This window comes from Carassius carassius, chromosome 39 (genome assembly GCF_963082965.1).
Source record: "Carassius carassius chromosome 39, fCarCar2.1, whole genome shotgun sequence".
In the NCBI taxonomy this organism is placed as follows: Eukaryota; Metazoa; Chordata; class Actinopteri; order Cypriniformes; family Cyprinidae; genus Carassius; species Carassius carassius.
This window is the reverse complement of record NC_081793.1, coordinates 7,321,230-7,340,089: the sequence shown is the minus strand read 5'-3', so window position 1 is coordinate 7,340,089 and position 18,860 is coordinate 7,321,230. Positions and strand designations below refer to the sequence as shown.

At 37.1% G+C, this 18,860-nt stretch overlaps 1 protein-coding gene across 7 annotated transcripts in view; it reads left to right on the top strand.

Annotated features, from left to right (window-relative positions):
• LOC132121320 (pleckstrin homology domain-containing family A member 1-like) overlaps positions 1–14,285 on the top strand; it is a 46,252-nt gene extending 31,967 nt beyond the window's left edge. The window contains exons 8-13 of one of the 7 annotated variants that reach the window (XM_059530607.1): positions 15–83; positions 2,352–2,416; positions 5,170–5,233; positions 6,323–6,412; positions 6,754–6,794; positions 13,599–14,285. In XM_059530607.1, the coding sequence (XP_059386590.1) occupies positions 15–83; positions 2,352–2,416; positions 5,170–5,233; positions 6,323–6,412; positions 6,754–6,794; positions 13,599–13,794 (525 nt within the window). In that variant the 3' untranslated portion in view covers positions 13,795–14,285. Of the gene's footprint in view, positions 1–14; positions 84–2,351; positions 2,417–5,169; positions 5,234–6,322; positions 6,413–6,753; positions 6,825–13,300 lie in introns of all 7 variants that reach the window. The other 6 variants (XM_059530606.1, XM_059530610.1, XM_059530611.1 and 3 more) reach the window with 6 other exon arrangements.
• The last annotated feature ends 4,575 nt before the right edge of the window (positions 14,286–18,860 follow it).

The following is an 18,860-nucleotide window of genomic DNA, read 5'->3' as shown; positions in this document are numbered from 1 at the left end:
CTGTCTTTCTCTAGATGAAAAACTGGAAAAGGAGATATTTCATGCTGGATGACAATACACTGAGCTACTTCAAATCAGACATGGTTAGTCTGTACCTCTCTTGCTTCCTCCTGCATCTCTCCACAGCCTAGCACATTGCTGTTGGCCTTGAATTCTTCTTAAACCCATTGACCTGTGCTGCTCTTTGTTTTCACTGTGTTTTGCACCTGTGCGTCTGTGAGCCTGTCTATAAGCTCCCATCTGATAAGTGAAAGTCCGGAATGTGTATTGTTCATGCCATCTGATCCAATCACATTTCACCAGTGAAGCATAATTACATATGTGCCCCCAGAATTAGACAGTGACTCATGTGGGAGTCAAAGCTTGTGTCCAGTAGAGGTTAAGACCGTGTGTGTGTGTGTGTGTGTGTCTTTGAGCATGCCTTGGTGTTTGTTTGAACTTGTTCACAGTGTCATGAATTCCTCTTGCTGTGTGTCAACAGGCTGACTGTGTCTGAACATGTCTGCATCAGTGGCTATTGCTTTAGGACAACACAGGAAGCACATCTTCCTCTTAAATTTTAAAGAGGAATTCATAATTACATTTAGAAACAAACTTTATCAAGACCCCTGGGATTCACACATGCTCCTAAATACATTTTACAGTTTGGGCACATTTATTTTTAGTCGCAAATGTGAGTTCTCATTCAGAATTACTTTATACTAGTTGTCTTTAACTACGGTGTACTATCATTTAACTGAATCATTTGAACCAGTGTACATATTATGTACACACTTGTTTTTATTCTGTACTTAGATTAAAAAAATAACATTTTAATTCATTAAATATTTCTGTAATTAAATCTATAATCACACTGCTCGCCCTGCCCTGTACATAACCATAATAACAAACCTGTTCCCAACCTTAACTGTGTCCCACCTAAATAGCAGCAAAAGTGTTTTGCAATACAACATGATCAAAAAAAGTGCATTGTACTGAGCAATTCATTTTTTGACATGAATACAGAATATAAAGCGGGACCAAATATTAAATTAAATTTTCTTTGTCGTAATTTTCTGTATTTAATACTTGGAAAAGCTGCTTTTAAAAGCCAAATGCAAATAACAAAAATAAAAAATTAAATGTATGAATAGGCTTTTTATGCTATGATTAAGTTGTGTAATATTAAACCTGAGTCAAGGCCATGTGTAAGTTTTGAAAAGGTTAACACCACCTTTGACCCTGATATATAAAGCCCTGCTCCAAATCTCAGTTCTAGAGCTAAACAATGTGAATTATTAACCTTACAGGTATAAGCTTGGTAAATTAACAGTTTCATAATCCAAAATTGAATATGACACTGGGTTAACAATTTCAAGATGCCTATAATAACAATATGTTATTATAATAACTATAATAGATGCCTATAATAACAAGATGCCTTTAATAACTCACTGGAGAAGGGATGATTAGACAATCGATTGGCATCCAACATAAGTTTCCTCTCAAATAAAGTAACCATGTCTGATAAAGAAACCAACATTGGCTCACTTTTTTTGGTAAGTAGTTTTTTAAAATCATGGTAAACTGTTTTAAATAGTTTTGACTGAGGCCGTAGAACAATGGAAAGTTGTTCCACTATTCAAACACACAACTTCCTGTTGAACATTTTTTTGACACGTTATTTCCCACGGATTTATAGTAGAATAATTATTTTCATTCCCATGAAGTTAAGAATAGCAGAGACTAGTAAACTGATCTTCTTTCTCCAACAGTGAAATTTCAATGCAATTATCATTCGGAGTTAGTCATATAAGCAAAATCTTACTATTAATGTTTAAAGGTTTCATTTCATATCCAGAATACAATTCTTTACCTATTTCCAATTGAGAAGCTGTTACAATTCATACAAAAATAATTGTATTAAATTAAATCTATTTAAACTGAACCAAACCATGACTAGATTCAGATTTCTGTCAATCTAACTAGAGGCTAATGGACTATGATCTGTGATTCTAAAGTACTTTTTTTGATAAACACCGTAGGAAAAGACAACTGTGATGTCTTAGGTGACAAGAACTAGTTACAGCTTTGACAAGAGCACAATAAGCCACTGGTTCTGTGTGTGTGTGTGTGTGTGTGTGTGTGTGTGTGTGTGTGTGTGTGTGTGGGCTAAATCATACAGTAGATGTCAATAAAGGATACTTCAGGGCTGATAATCACAAGCCTGCGCTCACTGCTCACCTGCTCGGGCCTGTACTTCCTCACTGCACACACTCAACATGGCTGGAATGTTTGCTCAGTGCTTATCAACCATTTGCATGAAATAAAGACAGTTTTCAATAGATTACTGAATGAAACTTTGTTTTTAGGAGCGGGAGGCGTTGCGAGTTATTCCTTTGAAGGAAGTCAACAAGGTACAGGAGTGTAAACAAAGGTCAGTAGTGCTTCATTTGTTTTTTTAGTTTAGTTAAGTTTAGTTTTATTTAATGTTTCCCAAATACACTTTGCCACACCCCCTGTCATTCAGTGTTCCACAAACAGGAAGTTACGGCCCATACGTACACCGTTGGTTTAGCCAGCGGTTGACAATCTGTGTAAACAAATCCTACACAATGCTCAATTATTGTCTCAATGGCATACTTGTAGTTGCACTTTAAAGTGGCATATAAAGTGGTATATATGTCAGAATAAGGAAGAGATCTGTCACTATTTCATTGAAAGTGCATGCATTTAAACTGTGATTGATTGTGTTGGACAACCTACTAGGCACACATTATCACGTCTGGGAAATCATCTGGAAAGCATTGTGCTCTACTTTAACCAACTTAACTGAGTAGAAACAACTGCAAAACATTTCAGAGCAGATTCACATACATTCTGTAGCATATCTGAGAAATCATCCGACAAATGACATTCTTAGGAAACATTTGTGACGTTAAAGATATCGGTCCCACTTTATATTGTGTCCCCAATACCTGTGTACTTACATAGTAACAATGTGTATGTAGCGTATTTTTTGGACTATAAGTCGCACTTTTTTACATAGTTTGGCTGGTCCTGCGACTTATAGTCAGGTGCGACTTATCTATAAAAATTAATTTGATATGAACCAAGAGAAATGAACCAAGAGAAAACATTACCGTCTCCAGCCACAAGAGGGCGCTCTATGCTGCTCAGTGCTCCTGTAGTCTACACTGAAAACATAGAGCACCCTCTCGCCTGGTTCTTGGTTCTAAATAAATGCGACTTATAGTCCAGTGCGACTTATATATATATTTTTTTTTCCTCGTCATGACGTATTTTTGGACTGATGCGACTTATACTTAGGTGTGACTTATAGTCCGAAAAATACGGTAATGTGTAACCACGGTGTAAGTACACATTGGTGCATAGTATCTAAAGCTGTAATATTTCTGTAACTACACATATGTAACAACCCTCAGGATGGTTTGTGTCAGTACAAATGTGTAACAGGACATTTATAATTACATTTTGTAACAACAATATGTATAAGAGTAATTTGAACCATTTGATCCAGGGGGTGGAGATGGGTAGGTTTAGGGTTGAAGTAGGATCCAGGAGGTGGAGATGGGTAGGTTTAGGGGTGAAGTAGGATACAGTAGGTGGAGATGGGTAGGTTTAGGGGTGAAGTAGGATCCAGGAGGTGGAGATGGGTAGGTTTAGGGGTGAAGTAGGATCCAGGAGGTGGAGATGGGTAGGTTTAGGGGTGAAGTAGGATCCAGGAGGTGGAGATGGGTAGGTTTAGGGGTGAAGTAGGATCCAGTGGGTGGAGATGGGTAGGTTTATGGGTGAAGTAGGATACAGTAGGTGGAGATGGGTAGGTTTAGGGGTGAAGTAGGATCCAGGAGGTGGAGATGGGTAGGTTTAGGGGTGAAGTAGGATCCAGGAGGTGGAGATGGGTAGGTTTAGGGGTGAAGTAGGATTCAGGAGGTGGAGATGGGTAGGTTTAAGCATTAAGTAGGATCCAGGAGGTGGAGATGGGTAGGTTTAAGCGTTAAGTAGGATCCAGGAGGTGGAGATGGGTAGGTTTAAGGGTGAAGTAGGATCCAGGAGGTGGAGATGGGTAGGTTTAGGGGTGAAGTAGGATTCAGGAGGTGGAAATGGGTAGGTTTAAGCGTTAAGTAGGATCCAGGAGGTGGACATGGGTAGGTTTAAGGGTGAAGTAGGATCCAGGAGGTGGAGATGGGTAGGTTTAGGGGTGAAGTAGGATTCAGGAGGTGGAGATGGGTAGGTTTAGGGGTGAAGTAGGATTCAGGAGGTGGAGATGGGTAGGTTTAAGTGTTAAGTAGGATTCAGGAGGTGGAGATGGGTAGGTTTAAGCGTGAAGTAGGATCCAGGAGGTGGAGATGGGTCGGTTTAGGGGTGAAGTAATATTCAGGAGGTGGAGATGGGTAGGTTTAGGAATATGTAAAGTAGGAGGTGTTGGATCTCGAGTTGGAGTTGGTGCACCACTGTAATACCAGTGACGAGGTAACTCCTCAGGAACTGTCCACTTAATATAAAGTGTAACATTCTGGACAACAACCACAATTTCTATCTGAAGCCTAACTTACTGGACGCTGCTGTGTAACATCAGAGTAATTACATGATAAATCTAATTTAAAGTGTAACACTTTTGTTACACATTTGTACTTTCATTACCAAAAAGTGTTGTTACCAGTGTCCTGTTACACATTTGTACTTACACACAGTGGGTTGTTACATATGTGTAGTTACACAAAAATTTGAGTTGTAGATACTATGTAACAATATGTACTTACACTTTGATTACATACTATGTACACATCTAGTTACTATGTAAGTACACAGGTATTTGGGACACAATATAAAGTTGGACCGAGATATTATTCTTTTTTTTATTTGATTTTCCGGATGAAAACACACTCTGAACAGATGTCAAGATGATATATGTTTTCTGTCAGGATAGTTCAGGCAAAAGCGACATTTCTTATAATTTTATTTACTCAAGGCAGCCAAGCTTATCTTAATATTGATATGTGACAGTTCACAATGTTTAAAAGTTCCACAGTTTGGGACTTGGGCAGACTTTCATAATAGTGCATAAACAAAGAGTAATAAACAATAACAGCATTCCCATCATTCATCTGTGCTGCCGAGCTTTTACCCATAATTATTTTGTTTCTGATATTGATTTTGTGTTTTTAGTGACTTGATGATGAGGGACAATCTTTTTGAACTGGTTACTACCTCAAGAACTTTTTACATTCAGGTAGGAATGTCATGTAAGAAATTCATATTAATTCTCCAGTGGGTTTTATATTATTAGGATGATTTTTAATATTTGTTAAAAAAATTGTTGCTTTATTTAAAAAATGTTTTTATCTTATCTCATAAAAAGCATTATTCAGTGAGTAAGTTTGAGAATAAAGTCATAAAATTACAAAATAAAAGTAGTACTTTTCTGGGAGAATTCAGTTGTTTATGAAAAATATTTTTGTGCAAAAGGCCTATTTATAGATTATTCTCAAAGCATTATAGGTTTATATTCAAAATTCTAAAATTTTCTATACTTTATTTTAACATGGCACTAAAGTACTGACTTTTATATAAAAAGAAGAAGAAGAAGAAAATCTGTGAAATCAAGATGAAAGTATAATAAATAAAACATGAACAAAGTGAACTGATTTGTGAAAAACTGCTATTCAAAAGTTTAGGGTCCATAAGATTTTTAGTTTTATATGAATATCTTTAAATAAATTTAATGCTCTCATGCTGGATAAAATAATTAATTTCTTATAAAACAAACAAACACTTTTTTCACCATTTTTTTTTTTAATTGGTATTTTGTAATTTAAAGTGTCCCTGTGGTTCAAGTGGTAGAGCATTAGATTAGCAGCGCAAGGTTGTGGGTACGATTCCCAGGGAGCACATGTTAGTTAAAAAAAAAAAAAAAAAAATTCCCCGAATGCACTGCTAAAAGTAAATGTAATTAGATTATTTTATTTCATATGTATTTACAGTATTACTATAGCTTTTAGCAATTTATCGTTCGATTCGTAGAAAACCTTTATTGTTGGGACAATAGTTTTCCTGATAAAGTTTTAGCAGCAAAAATAAATAAATAAATAAAATAAAATAACTGGAAATTCCATTTGTGATCAGATTTTCAAAAGTAGTTCCATCGATAGATAAGGTTGTAACGATACCTTTAAATCTGAGTTGGTACTTCATCTCAAATGTTTGAGAGCCACTGATGTGTATACACTTTCAAGCAAGAATAAATGTTTTAATTGATTGTTTTTACATTGTTAAAAGTTTGAACAAAAATGAAAGCTGTCTGTATTTTTCTTTGTCTCAGTCGGACAGCCCAGAGGAGATGCACGGCTGGATCAAGGCTATCTCTGGGGCCATAGTGGCCCAACGGGGTCCTGGACGCTCAGCAGCCTCTGTAAGAATCGACTTTGTTTAGTGACATTATGAGTTCTCAGCCGTTTTGTGCTCTTCTGGTTTGATTTGTCTTTTGTGAAGTGTTTTGTAGCCACACATCCTGTCCATGTCCAGCCCACCTATGTTTCTCTTCAAATGTCACTCATTTATGTTTGCTGCTGGAATGAACAAAGGTCCAATCTTAGAAGGAGAGTTTACCACAAAATTAAACATTTGTCAATGTCCTTGTCCAGACTGCCTATTCTAGAGTATCCTCTTTGTGCCTGTCTGTCTCTCTCTCTGTTTGAACTCTATCTTTTTTTTTTGCCGTGTCGGTGCCTAATGAATGTGCGTGTGTTACAGATGCGTCAGGCCAGACGGCTCTCAAACCCTTGTATACAGAGGTATACTTCCTGCAATGGTGAATGCAGCACGTTTGTGTCAAGATTAAACCCCTTGCACTTTGTCCCTGTTTGTTTGCATCTAGCCCCAGCTTAGAGTTTAGAGGCATGTAGTCCTTGAACTAGATCTGAGCAGTGTTGAACTGCCCACAGACAAACCAAACTAAAACCAGACCTCTCATCATGCTGTTGACATCCATCATCCATCATTCACATTTACTCTTTTAAAACACTTTAGTACATCCAAACTAAACATCTCACACTTTCATCTGATTATCCACACTTCTTTCCAGCAGGGTTAATATAGTTAAGTAAAACCATAAAAGTAAAAAGTTAAATAAGAAAAAAAAATTTAATAAATGCTAACTGAAATCAAATTAAATATACAAAAACATTTTGTTCACTTAGTTACGAAGGTAGCATTTCTCATTTTAATTGCATAATCTTATTTTAACTGTACTAAAATAACTAAAACCAAAACTGAAATAAAATTTTTTATAAAAACGATATATATATTAAATATTATTAAAAAATAATAAATTTCATATAATTAAAATATTTTATACAAGTAATACAAATATATGCAAGTAAGACAATTCACTATGCAAATATCGAAGACATTTACATTGAGACTTTAGAAGGTGAACTAAATGCTTACTAAATGTATAGGTTAAAATAATTAAATTGGTGTATATGATTTGGAAATGATCACAATATAATTTTTCAAAGTATAAGGTAAGGTTTTGAGAATAAAGTCATAACATATTCTGGGAGAAGTCACAATTATTTAGGAAAATAATTTTTGTATGATTTGTGTTCTCATAAAACTCGAGAAATTTTCTTTATTTTAACTTGCCAATAAAATGCTGACTTTTTTAAAGCAGTAAAGATATGAGCTAAATAAAGTATTACAATTATGAAGTGAATTGATTGAAGAAAGACAATTTAGTATGCAAATAGATGTAAGAAAGAAGACCAATCATTGTTTAGTTTGTCAATATTACTATGACAATTATAAAATCCGAGATTATAAAAGATAGATGGATATTACGCTGAAACGGATTCATACAGTTTGAGATTTTCTAACTTTAATCGTAGATTTATTCGAAAAATATAGGCTCATAAAAAATTGACAGAACACACTGAAAGGATCTAATTAAGGCTGAATGGAGTCTGTAAATGCATCGGTTCAGCCTGAATTAATTTTAGAAATTTGTGGAAAGGAATAATAATAATAGAATGTATTAGGGATATCTGTACAGTGATGCATGATGTAAAAGCAATGATGGAATCATCAAGATTGCCAGCAAAGCAGGACATTATTTACTTGTGAGTCCACACTGATTCATAGAAATATTTAATAATCTCTTTACAAAAACATTACCATTTGTCATCCTTAAGTTTAGTTGAGCATCATTCTTAAGTGTTTATACACAGAAAGTTATTTCAGTAAACTCTCATCATGAGCATCATCTGGAAAATAGTAATTCAGTTAAATAGATGCAGTACTCAATTGTGAAACGTCAAGTTCATATTGAACTAAACGTAAGAACTCTTGAATTTAATTTGTTGAGTTTGTTTGAGATTTAAACTGAAATATAATTATCAAATCTTAAGTAAATGATATTATTACAGACAATAAAGAGGGCCCTTACAAACCACCTACATTTCTTATAAACCACCTATATAAAGTTGCACCTATATTTCTAATTCATACAGATGACCCATCCAGATCTCTTGTCAGGCTGCTGTAAAGCTGATGTTATTTTTTCCCCTCCACCTTCAGCTCAGCTGGAACAGGGAACAAATTGTGCTTAGTTCTTCAATTCTTTAGGCTGTGCTTTGTTGTGCACTGTTTGTAAATTTAGGTCTTCGGATGTTTGGCTGGAATGGCCAAATAGTGAGATGCTCCTCGCTGCAAAACACATCCTGCATGCTGCAGAAGATCCAGGGGGCGTGGTTGGATCCAGATCCAGCCCCTCCCACCTTATATATTTCCACACCCACCCATCTCCACCCCCTAGATGTAGATCCAACCACGCCCCCTGGATCTTGTGTTCTGCAGTGAGGGGCTACTGCAAATAGTCATAATTACTACAGTCACACTTTAGTTTGGGGACCAATTATAATTTATTAACTATGACTTTTGCCTAGTTAGTAAGATAGTTGTTAACTTTAGGTATGGGGTTGGATTAAGAGATCTAAAATATGGTCATACAAAATAAGGCATTAATATGTGCTTTGTAAAGGCCCGTTCACACCAAGAACGATAACTATAAAGATAACTATAAATATAACGATATTAGCGTCCACACCAGCGAACGATATTGTCTGTGAATTCTAAGTGGACGCGCGCCTGCTACTTTAAATTCTCAAGCTCATTACAGCAGGATTGATTCTGATTGGTTGGCAATGTTTTTATCGTTCATCAGAAAAAAAATTCATTCTGAAAGTGATTCCAACGATATCGTTTCTCTGTGCCTTTATCGTTATAGTTGTGGTGTGGACTCTGCCATTCTTTAATAATGAGAATGATTTTTAGAACTATATCTTTATCGTTATCTTTATAGTTATCGTGCTTGGTGTGAACGGGCCTTAAGTACTAATAAACAGCCAATATGCTAGTAATATGTATGCTAGTTAATAGTGAGAATTAGTCCCTAAACTATTACTACCAACTTTTTTTTCATTAAATACTATGTAAAGTCATTTATTCCTTAATTATTATTATTTTTTTAATCAAATCTGTTTAAAATAGTGTCGACTGAAGTCATATGTGTCCCGGAAAAACTGTTTTAATCTGTATTAAGTCATGTTGAGGTCGCATCACCTGCCTTGTAATTTGACCAAACACAAATTTCACATGAATATATTACGAAGATGAAAAAGCTACCAAGACATAAATAAAAATTACTTAGTGCACCATTTAAGGGATATTTGACCAAAAAAAAAACTGTCATAATTTACTCACCCTCATGTTGTTGATTTAAATATGCACAAAAAAGAAGGTCATACAGGTTTGGAGTGACAAAGGATGAGGAAATTAAGGCAGAATTGTTCTTGGTGAGCTATCCAATAGAGCATCACAGTCCCGCCCACAGCCGGTGCCGGAAGTAAAAATTCAATACAATTTCTGCATTGACAGTTGGGGTATAAGCCATAAAAACGTAACCATACATGGTAGACTTAAAACCAGCTACGGCTGTACTAAGTGATAGTAAATGCTCATATAAACGCCAAAGGTTCATTGGGCACTAACCTTGTTTTGAGATAAATGCCTTTTATTCGCGATGTCTTGGATAAGTACTTCATTACCCACAATCCTGAACAATCCCACAGTGATGCATCTGATTGGTGGAACTCGTGTAACTGTCTGGTTAAACCCCGGGAAGGTCCGTATAGACTGAAGATCATTATTAAAAAAATAAAATAAAATAAAAACCTGTGTTGCGTTTTTGCACGGTAGACTTATCAGTGCAATCATGATCTCCTTGGCTGCCATGATGGCTTTTTTCAAAGAGGAAAACAAAAGTGTTCAAAGGGATGAAAACCACTTTAGATAGGGTCATGTAACTTTAGTTGAGTGTAGCGTGTCCGAGGATCAGCTTGTGTGGTTTGTAAGGGCCAGCATGAGGGACAAGACCTACAAAGTTTTGGTTAGTTTTGCAGGGAGGTTGGTAACGTTAGTTAGCATTATCGTCCACTTTAGCTAGGCTACTGTAGCCTTCATACGGTATAAGTCATATCAAGCATTTTATGATGCCACTGTCAAAACAATATTTAGCCTAGGCATACCTTTTTGTGCATTTACTGAACATTTGTGTAATGGCAACCACATGTGTTGACGATAATTGCAGTCAGGTACAAAGCACTGCACTATGTTGCTGACGTTATTGTTAACCGCTTTCAAACACGCACACAATATATAAAATACACGATGATAAATATAAAAATCAATACACAATACCTATATAAAACACTATTTATTTACACGATTAATACTGAAAGAACTGCTATTACTGCACATTCACTATATAAAATAAAATTCACTGGAGGAAAAATTCGCGCGACCGTCGTCAGATTTGGAAGTCGCTCAAAAGGTTCGTTCAATGAGGCGCGGTGGTTTATGGGATGAGTAGTTCCTTCGCTCGAAATTAAAATATGTACACAGAATCAGAATCAGAATCAGAATGAGCTTTATTGCCAGGTATGTTCACACATACGAGGAATTTGTTTTCGTGACACGAAACAGTCTTGTACCTTTGTCTTTTTTTGGATTTTCTCTTAATTTTTTCACTCGAAATGATATGTTGTATGCTTATGAGTTCAGCCGTAGCTGGTTATCCTAAGACATCCTCTAAAACTCTTTAGATACGGATTTTTCCGAAAGTCAATGGGAGAAATGAATGGGAAATTTACTTCCGGCACCAAAGCTCTCTCGGGCTGTGGGCGGGACTGTGATGCTCTATGTAAAAAAAAGAAGTATGCATGACACTTTAGCCATATTTCAAAGATATAATTATGAAATGACATATCAAAATTGTACTTGAGTCCTACTGAACGTTGTCAAAAAAAAGCACAAAATTTAGCTAATTACGTTTAATATACATTTAAACTATAATTAATATTCATTAAATTCGTATTAACATTATGGGCAATATTCTAATGTTTCATGTTGACGTCAACATGAAACGGCTTGGGATTTGTTTTAAAAATGACTTGTTTCAATGATTCAGTATCGACTTTTTCTTTAGAGAGACAGTAACTCACAGTGCACTTTCAGATTTAAAACTTTGCAGGATATTTTCGTTCACACACTTTCGTTCACACACTGCATGAAAGCTAATTTTCAGAAATCCACAATAGGGGCACTTTAAGTATATTATTTCCATATTAATGGCTCTTTTTTTTTAAAGAATGCTAAAGTATACTTCTTTTTCACAAGGGATTTCATTAATGTTAAGGCCGGTTCACACCAACACAATTGTTCGTCATAAAAATTCTGTTTTTGTATAGCGTTATAGCTTTTAAAAGAATGACCAATGAAAGAAAATCGGACTGTTGTTAACAGGCCTTTATTTCTGAATTTAAGAATATTACTGTAATGATAAACCTTTGTATTCATCCGGAAGAAGGAGGCGGGAACCGGCGGACAATCAAAATGAAACTTTAATAACAAAATAAACACAAAAACAGCGCACCAGCCCCTCACGGACGACTGGTGCGCGCAAATAAAACCCCAAAACACAACTAAAAGCCCAGGCCTGGTCCTCTCTCGTCCTTCACTGTCGTCGCTCCAGTTTTATATCCTTCCATCTCCTCCATGGGCCTCGAGACCGGTGGGTCGAACAGGTGTAGTTCATCTCCAATCACTCCCCCGGCCTCGCTCCCATGTCCCTCGGCCCCGCCCCACTCGTCACATACCCCCATCGCCCCTCGCAAGCCGGGGGGTACTCCCGAGACTGCGCTCTACCCCCCCCCCCTCCCTCCGGGGGGGCCGCTCACGGGGACCTGCGGGAACCTGGGGGTAGGACAGACGAGGTGAGAGAAAAGGAGATGGAAGGAGGAGCGACAGAGACGAGAGAGGGGAGAGAGAAAAAAAAAATAAAATTCCGGTTCCCAGACGCACCGCTGCTCGGCCCTCCACCAGCTGGGCGATCTCCTCCGCGGTGCCTGGCGGTGGCACTGGACGGCCCTCGGCGGACGGCACGACACTCCTCCGCCGCCCGGTGGACGGCGACGGCTCCTCCGGTTTTGGGCAGCCGGCAGGAGTCCCCCGTTCCGGCGGATGGCAGCAGGCTCCGGCCACCTGGCGAACGGCGCCGACTCCTCCGCTCCCTCACGGACGGCAGCCGTCTCTCCACATCGTGGGCGGCCGGTAGCGAGCTCGCCCGTCCCCGGCAACTCGCTCCAGCCCACCGCCTCGAGCGTCCATGGCGGCACACTCCTCGCCAGCTCGATGGCACCGCGGATTCACCACAGCGGCGAGGGATCTTCAGCAGCGCGTCCCTCCTTCTCCCGGGTTTCGGCACCACTGTAATGATATAAACCTTCATATTCATCCGGAAGAAGGAGGCGGGAACCGGCGGACAATCAAAAACATTTTAATAACAAAATAAACACAAAACAGCGCACCAGCCCCTCATGGATGACTGGTGCGCATAAAATAAAACCCAAAACACAACTAAAATCCCAGGCCTGGTCCTCTCTCGTCCTTCACTGTCGTCGCTCCAGTTTTATATCCTTCCATCTCCTCCATGGGCCTCGAGACCGGTGGGTCGAACAGGTGTAGTTCATCTCCAATCACTCCCCCGGCCTCGCTCCCATGTCCCTCGGCCCCGCCCCACTCGTCACAATTATAAATGAGTTCCGTCTCCTGGAAGTATTTTATTTAACCAGTCCTTACAGTATATGTTGAGTCCTTGTCCTGTCTTTTTTGTTGTTGTTGTCCGTGCCTTCCTTGAACACTGTTTCAGCTGATGTCCACTTCTCATTTATTTCCCTTACAGAGATTAAATATGATGCTGAGACACTAACAAACCCAAAACAAGCCCTTCTTCTGCACTACCAGCTGTCCTGTTCCTGCTATATCCCAGAATGATCTACAACCTCCTATCTGCTGTAGCTTTCACTGCCATTGCTCGCTAACTTGACTGCCGCCCATGTCCTAAACCGTACTAAACTTCCTGCTGTTCCTCTTATTTCACCTGCTCCTTGGTCTTGAGTTTTTTTCTTCCCTTTCTACCAAAGCAGTTTTTCTCTGTCCTGACCGATGCTGCGTTCTATAACATTCCTCAATCTCCACAGGAGCCCGCTGAACGAACATACTCCAACGAACTCTCAACTCCTCGCTCACCCCTCTCCACCGAACTCCATTACCCAGAATGCCGTTCCCCATCGGGCCTTCAGCATGGTGTGGGAGGGGCCAGACCTGAACAACCTGCGGCCGGGGCCACATGCACGCCTGTCGCTCCAGGAGTCACCCCAAATCTTCTTCAAGTAAACGCTGACAACTCATCGCCATGGCAACTGAGAAGCAGCTTAATGCAGCCTCCAGATTGCCCAAAAGATGAAGACATACAAGTTACCCAGGTGTAACAAAGTACTTGGTATTTTATACACACATATTTTACGAATTATTAATGTCAAAAACAGGACAGGGACTCTTGAAAATTGTGAATCGAGCCCAGTGCACCATGGGATATGATGTTTTCCCTGATCATTTTCAAGTCTCTTAAAGAACTGCACTCTATGAAATGGGATCATAATCTAGAGAATTCATTAAGACTCGAAAGCCGATTATTTTTCTGTTACAACCAATAACCAATATTGTGGTTGATATTATGAATCTATTGTTTTTAAATCTAAAATACCATGTAAGCAAAGTGAATTCAGTGAAATCAGGCATAAAAACACTCAATGTACAGTAGAAAGTATGGACATTTACTTTTGCAGGAATATATGCTTTAAACTGGAAGATATATTGTTTAAATAAAATATATATATATATATATATACACACACACACACACACACACGTATATATACATACATATATATATATATATATATATATATATATATATATATATATATATATATATATATACATACACACACACACACACATATATATATATATACATATACATAATAAAATAGCTTAAATAATATCAATATATTATTAATAAACAACTGTTTCCAGTAAGGTCATAAATACATTTTAACAAAATTATGCTACATATTGCTGATACCAATAAGGCCACTAATAATCCTAAAATTCTTGTTTGTTTAATTTTAATCTGGTGCTTTTACATAATTTTTGGGGTGTACAGTTCAGACTTTTGTCCTAAAATAACATAATCGTTCCTTAGATGCAATTGGGCCTTGGTGGTCTTGTTTTTATTGATAATTGAATTTCATTTGCTTAATGTGTAAACTTAATTCGACATTTTGTTTGACCGCAACAAAAAAGACATGGTTGTACTGATAGGATTTGTATTGCTGTAGAGAGAGTATGTGTTGGGTGTTATTATATTTCAGTTTTAAACACACTGCCACTCTTTATGGTATGTTTCTGACTAGGGCTGTGCGATATTGAAGAAAAATTCAGTATGTTATTCCTTGTTAAATAATGCAATATTCGATACGTTAAGCCTATTGCTTTAAGTTTTAGAAATTAATTTAAATCAAATTTAAAAAAATATGTAAAAACTGAAAATGATATAATCAATATCTATATATGTTTTGCTATGCACCCTCGATGCGCAGACTTCAAAGCAGCATTACTTCATTAAAGTGTGGCCAAGTTCTTGGTGGAAAGTGACCATCAGTATTTTAGCATTACATAAAAAGCAATGTCACAAATCTGAATGTAATTTTAACATCAATGTAAACCCCCAAAATTATAATAATTTATGCCGCTATATAATTAATGCACGATTCATCAGAATAAAACTGCAATTTGCAAAAACTGTGATTTGGCAAAGAATGCGATTGTTTTCATGAGCAGCTTGTCAGTGAAAGTAGTACATACAGTAGCCTGTGATCAGTAGTACATACGCCTCCATCCGAAGGCCAGAGGACACTCTCGTGCTGAAACTCCAAGTGCCAGATTCATTAACAGTAAACCGTCTCTTGCCGCTAAAATAGAACTGTCAGGATTTACTAAAGATGTGCATGGGAAGTCGTGGCCTAGTGGTTAGAGATTTTTGACGTCTATCCCTAGGGTTGTGGGTTCGAATCTCGGGCTTAGGTCCCCACGTCTTAGGTGCCCTTGAGCAAGGCATCGAACCCCCAACTGCTCCCCGGGCACCGCAGCATAAATGGCTGCCCACTGCTCCGGGTGTGTGTTCACAGTGTGTGTGTGTTCACTGCTGTGTGTGTGCACTTTGGATGGGTTAAATGCAGGGCATGAATTCTGAGTATGGGTCACCATACTTGGATGAATGTCACGTCCCTTTTTTTTAAGAATTAGCACTGAAAAGTCGTGGACCCAGTTATTTTTGTTCCTACATAATGAATATGCATCTGTAGAAGTTTCCCTTTCAGATGCAAAATTTATGGGAGGAGAGTATTAAAATGAATCACGCAACGAAAATTACTCATGTTTGCACTTGTCAAATAAATGGTATTTGTGCAGTTAATGCTCCAAAAAAGCATGTCTTAAAGCAGATGCTATTTGTGCTGCTCTTGATAGATTGTGTTGGTAATTATGGAAATGATCTGGCTGCGTCTGTGTTCTTTAATTTGCACATATCAGTAAATCGTCTGCAGAAATTTCCACGCCCATTGGCGCTGTTTTGGAATTGTATTCACGCACTAATTTTACCTGTTTAGTGCCTCAAATTTGCCCCACAGAAAAAAGATACGCATGTCTGAATAAAAAAAAGGTCCCTGTTCCAAATGGCACTTTATGCTCACTTGCGGACTTACAATGGCCGCCGCATACATCTGTGTATTAAATCCACAAGACCATAGGGTGTCCCATTCATCATTTTAGCTTTCAGAAGGTTGCTCGCGAGTGCCCCCTTTGCAGCCGCTATGCACCCTTGATGCACAGGCTTCTACCCCACAGAGGAAAACTATGGGGGTTTGGGGCAGGGCCAAGATTGAACTGCTTTCATTGATTCAAAGTGACTAATTAACACACTAATCTATGACAATATATGGCTTTTCAGTTCTTATTATAATTGTTATCATAATAAACTATATTTATAATGCAGTGCTAATCGACATAGCCTTTATCATTGCATAGAATACTATGTGTTGCATTTTATATTCTGCGTAAGAAGCCACATCATCTCACTGAAGGATTTCATTTCAAACACATGACTGACATTATGAAGTTGGTTTGGAGTAAAAACAAAGACATGGTCTTTTATTGGACAAAATGTTCATAAATGCTTGTCATGTTTAGAAGATGTTTTGATGCATGTCTTAAGCGACTCAGATCACAGAGCCATGCTTCACTGACAAGCTGAGCATAACAGTCTTCCCGATGTCATAATCGCGCTAATCATGAGTTTGTTTTTTGTGTAGCCCCAGTTAAGACATAACTATGTTTACATTAATAGGCTACTCGTCAAGACAGGCATTTTGACATCTGTGTGTGTATTTTGGACCGATCGAGTATAAAAATGCGCGAAAGAAAACTGAAGGGATCACGCATGCAAGTGTGTCAGACAGCAATGGAGTTGTTTTCTGCAACATATTGCACTTAATAACTCTTTTTATTGTGAAGCACATCACGTAAGTAGCAGTCACGTGCCCAGTCTATTCGCTGCTGTATGCATCGACCTGAAAACTTTCCACAATGTTTTGAAGTAGTAATATAATTCAGATATCGCATGCCATAGCGATATGCACATCGTGTTATGTACAATACAATATTTAGATATATCGTGCAGCCCTATTTCTAACTCACCATGTGGCAGCTCTCTTTTGGGAGCAAGACTCTATTTCGTGGCACTTCTGTTTGTCAAATGCATGTGAATGTATAACTGTATTTCAATATACAAAAACACTCCAGACATGTTTGTTAAAGAGGTTCAATTTATTAACATTAGTTAATGCATTATATAGGTTATCATGGACTTATGATGAATAATAATTTTACTGAATTAAGATTTATTTTTTATTTATTAATATACTATTTTTGGTTTTATAATTCACGTTAGTTCAGTTAATGTTTGTACTTGAAATGTTTTTGAGTTACCAACTTATAACAGTTGAAGTATATTAATCACTGTATGTATTGTTTATTCTTAGTTCATGATACCTAATGCGTTAAAAAAATGTTATCGAATTGAACCGAAAGTATTACTGTAACAAACCACAAGCATTCACTTAATGCAGCTGTATGGACCCTTTTCACTGACTGTGATGATATTTCCATAATTATAATGTACATTTATAACACTATACTTTGTTTTATATTACCGTTTTAAATTACAGAAAGTTACTTAACACTGCAACATAAGTGTTTGTAATACAACAGCTAAGGGAGAGATGGTAAATTTGACATGCTTCTCTCTTCTGACTGCTGTAGTCAGTCTCTCTGTATGTATATCCGGTTTTGTAAAGTTATAGAAATGCTCTTTTGCTATTGAAGCAAATGAGAACGCAAACATGTGAAGAGGGTCCATATGCATTATTGTGAATTTAAGCAGAGTCAGTGACCATAATAATTAATACAATATGTTGTTTTTTTGTGGATTCAAACGCTGCCCCATGTTTTTTGATGTATACTGTATGTAGTTGTCCTTGACTGGAAAAATTATTTAAAAAAATTTAATGAGTGAAAAAAAATTGTTTTGCTTTTATTTTAGTTTGATTCAGGGTTAATCTATAATAATCAGAATTAACTTTATATACATACAGTTTGTTCACAGTGTTTGTGTATGTGTATTCACTGCTGGATGTCCCCATTTGTTAAAACATATAAAAGTGAAGTAAATTAAAATAAATGCAGGAAATGTTCAGTTAGGATGTGAGTTAAGTTTAGGACTTATATTTAGTTTAGTATAAGAAGTTATTACTTTGCATACAAATGTATGAATTTATTTTTATTTATTATTATTTTTAAAATGTCTAAAGGATCATGTGATACTGAAGACTGAAGTAATGGCTTTTTCTTTTAAATATAGTAACAAATGTATTGCTCGTTGTTAATGTTAGTTAATGCATTAACTAATATTATCTAATGGGATATTATTGTAAAGTGCTATCATATTTCTGATTATAAAAGAGACTTCTTTTAAAACATTTTAAAACTCATTGCAAGCTTTTTACTGGTAGTGTAATCACGTAATTAGACAGAAATTATTAATATTAGAATTTATTAACAGAAAATAACTATGTGTAAGACATAAGGCTGGATAGTCAGATTCTTGATATAGAACTGTGATTGAAATCAGATGATTGTTATTCCACAATATTATTCGATATGTGTTATACAGTATGTTGGCACGGTGGATTGGACAGTTTTCCCCTGCAAAATTTCAACTAAAATTCACAATGTGACTGCATCAATGTTTGCCCTGTCTTGATTTCTTCTGTTTTTATGTT